Source organism: Ammodytes marinus, assembly GCF_949987685.1.
Source record: "Ammodytes marinus genome assembly, chromosome: 17".
Classification (NCBI taxonomy): Eukaryota; Metazoa; Chordata; class Actinopteri; order Uranoscopiformes; family Ammodytidae; genus Ammodytes; species Ammodytes marinus.
In genome coordinates, this window is record NC_137221.1 from 12,267,152 (window position 1) to 12,275,799 (window position 8,648).

Below are 8,648 nucleotides of genomic sequence, written 5' to 3' on the forward strand. Positions count from 1 at the left end.
TTCATTTGATGTTGAAGTCAAGACTAAAAAATAGGTTTTGGGAAAAATGTATAAACAGAGGGAAGTTTTGATTTTCAGTAAGAAATTACACTCAACAAAAATATAACACTTTTGTTTTTGCTCCCATTTTTCACGAGATGGACTTAAAGATCTAAAATTCATTCCAGATACACAATTGTACCATTTCTCTCAAACATTGTTCACAAATCTGTCTAAATGTGTGATAGTGAGCACTTCTGCTTTGCTGAGATAATCCATCCCACCTCACAGGTGTGCCACATCAAGATGCTGATCTGACATCATGATTAGTGCACAGGTGTGCCTTAGACTGTCCACAATAAAAGGCCACTCTGAAATGTGCATTTTTTTGCTTTATTGGGGGTCTGGGGACTCAGAACGAGTCAGTATCTGGTGTGACCACCATTTGCCTCATGCAGTGCAACACATCTTCTTCGCATAGAGTTTATCAGATTGTCAATTGTGGCCTGTGGAATGTTGGTCCACTCCTCTTCAATGGCTGTGTGAAGTTGCTGGACACGGCTTATGGTGGAGAAATGAACATTCAATGCACGAGCAACAGATCTGGTTGACATTCCTGCTGTCAGCATGCCAATTGCACGCTCCCTCAATGCTTGTGGCATCTGTGGAATTTTGCTGTGAGACAAAACTGCACATTTCAGGGTGGCCTTTTATTGTGGACAGTCTAAGGCACACCTGTGCACTAATCATGATGTCAGATCAGCATCTTGATGTGGCACACCTGTGAGGTGGGATGGATTATCTCAGCAAAGCAGAAGTGCTCACTATCACACATTTAGACAGATTTGTGAACAATGTTTGAGAGAAATGGTACAATTGTGTATCTGGAATGAATTTTAGATCTTTAAGTCCATCTCATGAAAAATGGGAGCAAAAACAAAAGTGTTGCGTTTATATTTTTGTTGAGTGTACCTCGAAAGTGACTTCAAGTGGAATGAGTGGAAATTGTAGTTTGTGGTTAGTATTGCCTCGTTCTGATTCTTTACAGAACACATGAAAAATATTAGTTACTGACATTTTTCCAGTCAGAAGCTGTGAACCACCCCCTCCTTCACATGTGCTTTAAGATGAAGCAAGATGGCAAAAAATAAATAGATAGATACATAAAAGCTTTAAGAGTCTTAAAGCTTTAAGTCTTAATAGCTCAAGGTCACTGAAGTGTACAATTTAAGTCTCAGAAATAGGTGTTAAAGAAGCTTTATTCTGGTCAGCTCAGAAGATGTTTTGGGAGAATTGTTTGTCTTGAAGCAGAAATACGTATTGATCCTTCATAGAGGAAAACAGAACAGCAGCACAGGTGAAACATGTATTACCACTCAACTCTCATAGTCACGTCCTGAGATCAGGGTGTTGACCTTGTGCAATGCACATTTGATTTTACAACATCACTTGCCGCATGTTATTATGTTATTATTATCGTGTGTGAACATTTTACTAGATACTAAATCATAAACAAGTAACTATAGTAACCTTTATCATAGTGTCTTTCCTCCACAGCATACACTCTCTAAGTCCACCGGGTTTGAGCTCCATGCATGTTAATGTTTTGGGTCTGTGCTGAACATGTAACCACTATGACCTTGGTTCCTAGGGAGATGAGACTTTATGTGTGTAAGAAAGAAAAAACAGTAGGGTGAAAATCGTGTCCATGGAAGGGCTGCATGGATGAAAGCAATGTTGTAAAATGAATTGATTACATCACACTCTCTAAATTCGGCAACCTGAATGTTCCATTATGTTGCAGGGACATAACGTGAAAACTTGAAAATGTTATGACAGCTAATGTTTAGCCATTAAATAAATATTTTACGTGTTACAGACATGTGAGGGAGAGAAAAACATGCAAATAAAACCCAAACAGCAGCTGCCCAGCCAATACCCCCATTTCCCATCAAATTTAAGTCACTGCAATCATTTCTCTTTTGGTTAATTAATCCTTTGTTCATCACCTTTATTTTCTGTGTTTCAGTAGTGCCATTGAAGGTTGTTTGTAGTCAGAATATGCACAGATAGAAATATAATGGGTGGAGCATGAATTCAGGGTGGGTGTCACCCACATACTTGTTGTTATCCTCCGTCAAGATAGTTCCATGTTTTGCAGCAGGAGCTGGAGGCTACAAAACTAACTGTCGAAAGCTGTAAATTGACCACCTCTTTGAGATTCAGGTGAGAATTAGAATTTCTTCTTCATTTAGCTGTGGATATACGTTTAGAAATTTGGACAGAGTTCAAGAGCTTAAACATGAACATTCAGTTTATTCATAATACTGTTTTCTGCCTGACAAAAGACGTTTCTAAAAGAGACATTTTTGGATTTTGTTGTTTACTGCATTGTTTATCAATCATAAGGTTATGAATAGATGGAAAGAGCTGAACTTCAGTTAAGTGGCACATTTAGCTTGAAAGTTTTATTTCAATATTTTGAGTTAAAAAAAAGAAGATCAAAAGAATAACACAATTTAATCCTAGTTGCTACCCTGTAACCTTTGCTGGTCTTTACACTTGGCTCACAAATACAGAAAATCCAAGTTTTGGGATGATATGGGTCATTTTATGGACTTGTAAATTGCCTATAGTACTTAAAAATGTATCTGAAATACCTCATGACTGCTAAGATCTGAGGAGTAAATTATTTTATTTTTTTAAAAGCTGGTGATCTGGAAATGTCTTGCAAAAATGTATGATTTTTATAAATTGGAACCAAAAGACATAATCATTTTACAATGCATCTGCTGAATTACTTACTTACTTTAATCTTATTTCTATCCTTAAGATCAACATTTATTTTTAAGATAGTAATCATGCAAACTGCCAAAAGGATTTATGTGATTTAATTTTGCATATGGAACTCTATATTTAAAAAGTTTATCACTTTGTGTTTTACTAAATGAGGAACAACATGTTGGTTATCTGGTAGATTATATTATATACTGTATACGTATATTTACCTTTCTAACAAATCCAACATTTATGTTTCTTCTGTAAACAATAACAATACTTAGTCACACACATGATTGTGCCTGGCAATTCATTTATATAGATTACTGTAGATTGTATTATGGAGACATGATTGGACGGTGAAAAAATTACTCCGGAGGACTTTTGACAGACATTTCACTTCAAAGGGTGAAATTATATCAATCACTTCATCTTTTTAGCCATATTTTCCTTCCAGAGAAGTTTGATTCTTTGAGATCCGAATTGGATTATCAAACTCTGCGGGTAACACTTTAGTGTAATTGGTTTATCTGACAGGTCTAATGTACTTATTTACTCATTAACCGCAGCGCCTATTATGTAATAATCATTTCCTCTGTCCTTCCAGGGATAGATGACTGTCAGCTAATAAACAGACAACCAGAACATTCGTCTTTTTTTCTTCTTTTTTTTGTTATTGGCCCAAAGAGGAAAAGCGGAAACATCTTGACTTATTGCTGGATAACCTTTACCCTCTGCAGAGTTTTGCCTTCAGGATTGCAACATGTCAGAAGCTGACTTCAACAGGCTTGAGTTCTTCAACAACCTCCTGAATGGTTGCAGTGGAGGTCCATCTTGTAATTACTCCCACCTGATTTTCCAATACAACACAAGCTTTGGCAGTGGGCTGGAGATCCAGGATGATGGATCCCCCTGGCTAAGAATAGTCATCTCTGTGGTCTACTTTGTCGTAGCCACAGCGGGGGTGTTGGGGAACTTGTTAGTCATGTTCCTGCTGTATTTCACTCACACCATCACAACAGGCACCATCAACTTCTTTGTGTTCAACTTGGCTTTGGCTGACCTTCTCTTCTCTCTGGCCTTGCCGTTTTGGGCCGTGGACATTGCGATGGACTACAGTTGGCCCTTTGGCTTGACCACGTGCAAGGCCGTGTCCCTCCTCACCGGGCTCAATGTCTTCGCAAGCTGCTTTTTCCTGACGGCCATGAGTGTGACCCGGTACTGCTTTGTGGCCACCGCTCTCAAACCCAGCGCCTCCCTTTGCAGCAGAGCCTGCACGTCCCCATTGGCGACGGTTTTCATCTGGGCTGCAGCGCTCATAGCAGCGGTGCCCCGAGCTGTGTTTGCTGACCTGAGACAAGTGGGCAGTGGCAACGACACAGCGTGCCTGCTCCGTTTCCCAGATGGCACGGCCTGGCTCGGGATAAACCAGCTCCTGCGATTGGTGCTGGGCTTTCTGCTGCCCTACGCCACCATCATCCTCTCCTACCTGCTCCTGCTGCGATTCCTCTGTCGACACAAGCTGAAGGGCAGCAACACCCGGCGAAAGACCGACATCTCCAAGTCCGTGGCAGTGGTGGTCCTCTCGTTCTGCGCCTGCTGGTTCCCCTACAACCTCCTCACACTGTGGAGCGTCATGATCCAACTGGACATTGTCGATATCAGCCCCTCGTTCTACCTGGCTCAAACCTACTTTTTCCCTCTAGCCAACTGCTTGGCGTTCACCAGTAGCTGCTTCAACCCCGTCATCTACTGCCTGGTGAGAAAAGAGTACCGCGTGGCGCTTCACAATGTGCTCTTAAAGTTGAGCCTGGCCATTATGTCCAAGATGCCCTATAGCATTAATTCCGGAGAGGAGGGGTCGGGACAAGCAGGCCAGCTGGCAATTCCGCTTCACAACATGGACAGTGAGACAACCGACACAAAGAGATATGGACCTTTGACAACACTTCCAACAGTAGTGTCCACAGTGTGAAGCAGGTCGAATTGATTGAGAATGATGATTGTATTTTTAACACCTGAACTTTAAAGGTGCACTATGTAACTTTGGATGTGTCCTTGAAGTGAAAAATGTCTAAGGTACATTGTCATAACTGAATAAACAAACTTAACTAACAGGAAAATTAGATCCCCGAACACTGATTGAAGGTAGAAAGCTGAATGATGATATAATTATTCAATAATAAGAATTACATTTATATGTTTTGTAAACTTTACTGCAGGCTTTGCACATGTAAACAAATCCCCCTCTCCTAAACTGCATAGTACACCTTTACGTTTTATTCAACAGTTGTTTTTTGGTTGTATGCTTAAGAAAGACCTGTCTTATCCTCTAAGGATGTACAGATTGTATATTTTAGATTGGTTATGAATAAGCTACATATTAAACACACCTTAGCTTTTGTGGGTCTTGAATTTTACAGTTTCAGCTGTCTGGGTTGACTTGTGAAGGCACAGTGAAGGCATGTTAAAAGCTTCTACTTCTAATTCTACTACAAATGCAGTGTCCCTCTATTCATTTTCTTTTTCATCTTTTTGGTATTGTTGTATTGTACTATATAATAGTAAACTGTTGTATAAAGCTAATGTACCCATGTCTGTTACTGCAGTTTGGAACATTTAATATTACTGCACTGCATTGTGGTCGTCTTGTCCAGGTGTAAAAACATTTTTGTCATTTATTTGAACAAGAATTATGAAATAAAAAATGTCCTAAGATGTACTTTTTACTACTTATTGTGTGTTTGCATGTCAACTAGTCCAATAACAAGTTTACCTCATAAAATGTCCAGTTAACATAGTAGTAAATTCCTAATAAATAATCAGTTACATCTTTGTTTAAAAAAACCCACATGCATTGGAGAGATAAGGCATAGAACTGTGTTGTATATAATGTCAATGATTTTGGAAATACATGGGCAGCAGATAAATCACAAGAGGATTACCATTCTGTCTCAAAGCTTTCAATTCCAGATAGTTTTTGGCAAGTGCTGAATAACGTGATATCAAACTTATTGTGTTGCAAACTGGGAAGACTCATATTAATGACTTAATGTCTGAAAATATTGCATTGTTGTACGTTGCATCTTGAATTTCTACCTTAAATATGTAACAAATGTAAATGATTAGCATTGTGTAATCCCAGCTCACCACAAGATGGTGGTGTGGTTCATTTAAAAAAAAATTATAATCTGGCTAAAAATCATCCCAACGTCATGATAATATTTTAGGTCTATTTTCTTTCAAATCATTAAGATGGATATATTATTAATTATATATATAAAAAGATGCTTTGGTACTTAAAGTAAAAGATCTTCAATGCGGGATTTATTAGTTTATTCAAATCACTCGAAAAAATCACCTGAAAAATGAATACATTCCCTTTGTTCAAACAAAACAAATCATATCAATCAAGTATACGTACACTGATAATAATAATTACAATCGCAATCATACCTACAATTACTATCATTATAAATAAAACTACCAACATTAAACATCCACCACACAACATCAGGGGACTAGAGGGTATGGCTTATTCATGGGGCATGGCTTATTTCGAAAGAAATGTCAAGTAAACTAAGGTAGTACATCCAGTAGGCCCGATTCAAGTCAGAAATCCCACCATCTATATATCTGTGACACAGTAGTTCAATTGTGCAGAATAATAGCTGCCAAGAATAAAATACTTTGTTTTCAATCCAAAAACGCTATAAATCCATTTTGGAAACACAAATATGTCGATAGATGTAAAATACCCTCCTTTAAAATATTCAACATATCTCATTTCATGTATTAGGTCCTGCTTTAGCTGCAGCAAAGCGGCAGTTTTTATCCCTTGGTTCAACAAAGGCTTCATACATCCTCTAAAATGTCATGATTATGTAAACATAGAGCACTTGTTTCAACAGCATCTTCCAATAATAATCCTCACCAAGTTTTATTACCCTGGAGCATCTGTCGTGTTTTTCAATTGGACTAAGAAACGCAACTCAATTCCCTTGTTATGTAACAAGTAATACAAGAGAAGGGGCACACTGAACTGTTTATATGGATGAGATGAGAGGAAACACCCAAAATAAATGCAGTAGTAGTTGCCTTTGCACAGACTCCCTCTTTCCATGTGCTTTTTGTGGTGTGTTTGGCTTTAATTCTCATTCGCCAAAGATACTCGCAATACAAGTATTCCTTTTAAAGGTCACATATTATGCTAAATGCACTTTTTAAATGTGTTCTAACATATCCATGGGTCCACAGTGTGCCTAGAGACTGCCAAAATATTTAAAAAAATAACACTCTCCTTTTCTCACAATCCCCCTTTCTGAAACCACCACCCCTCCCCCACCCAATATACTCCAGTCAGAATTTTCCCCTTTTCTGACCTCACAAACTGGAAAGCCAGAAGCTTCCACTGTGCAGCCCACACCCCTATTTCTTATTGGTCCACGGCCCTGACAGACAGAGGGCGAGGCGTATCTGGCTTCGCTTCCGGACAGGGGGCGGGGGCAGCGCAAAGATTGTATATTTACGAGGGGAGCTGCAGCTCTTTTTAAAAAATAGGCCATTGTGAGATTAGCTGAACTTCAGCATAGTACAATAAATTATCTGAAAGTTTTTTTCAGCAAACAATTAAAGAAAAACGTATTAGTGACCACTAAGACCATATCATATGGTGTATAATAGTACCGAAAAGTGTATAATATGGGAGCTTTAACACCAGTTGGAGGAATACCCGGACCACATTCAATCTAATCCTGAAGTTAAAAAAGGGAGGTTTGTGTGATGGTAACGGCACTTAAATACAATAGTTAACAGGACAAATTAAAAATCGTACGTGTGATGTCAGAAGGTTCATAAAAGACAATCATAAAATAGCAATGGACAAGCAACAACAAAAAATTCGCCTGAATTTGCATTCGGTTAGAAAAAAACTTTCTAACTTTGTGTTAGCTCTGTTTTCCAGACACATGGAATAAAGTTATATGTGAGGTTGTTATATAAAGCAAAATATAACAGATCCTTAATTAAATAGAGAAGGGAGCACACTGTACCACTGCAGCTAATACAGAGAACGATTCAAGAATACATGGGCTTATCATATATTTCTATATCTTTATAAACTCTTTTTCTTTCAGATTACAGGTTCCAGCTTCTCATAAAAAAATCAATCAACAGAAGTGCAGTATAACATTTCAAAATACTGTATTGCAGTGCAGGCCGAATAAATAAAACACATCTTTCCAAAGAAGGTTACTTAAAACTGCAACCCAGTATTGTTAAAAGCACCACTGCTATTTTGGTTTCACACAACGTAGGCGAGATATTTGAAGATTTTTGTTGCACTGTTACGCTGAACATGAATGAGAAATGTGGGGGGAAATAATTGCGCTCTCGTCACGTGAATGCAGTTGTACCATAGCACTGCAGTATCTGGATTGCAGCATTAAGAGTTGATAATATAATAATCTTTTTTTTTTCACAAGCTCAACATGCCTGAAGGCCTACCCATTTTACATATAAGAATAGATATACATTAGGCTATTTTATACATTTCTGGTAACATAAACATAGAACTTTGTATCATTGATATTTATCTGGAAAGAAGAATGTCTTTTTAAAGGCAAGAGGTTAAGATAAATAATATCAAACATGAACTTTGTAATATAAATGATTCTGACTAACATACAGAGTTAACCAACACACGGCTTGTTAATGTATCACCTGACTACAAAAAAAGGGATATTGAATATACAAAGTTTACAAGTTGTTTTTATATTGGCATTGTAATTTCAGGCCCTGTGGCACAAGACTGTAAGGCAGTCAAATCCTATGCACATAAACTACATTTCCCTGCATGGAACCTATTTATTTTTCTGTTGTTTTCCCTGTCT

General features: G+C 38.1%; 1 protein-coding gene across 1 annotated transcript; it reads left to right on the top strand.

The window, feature by feature from the left end:
• Window positions 1-3,520: 3,520 nt before the first annotated feature.
• On the top strand, window positions 3,521-4,732 carry LOC307264435 (relaxin-3 receptor 1-like; the record flags this gene model as incomplete). Its single annotated transcript, XM_080045846.1, has 1 exon — window positions 3,521-4,732. The coding sequence occupies one exon, from the start codon at window positions 3,521-3,523 to the stop codon at window positions 4,730-4,732; it is 1,212 nt and encodes a 403-aa protein (XP_079901972.1).
• Window positions 4,733-8,648: the final 3,916 nt, after the last annotated feature.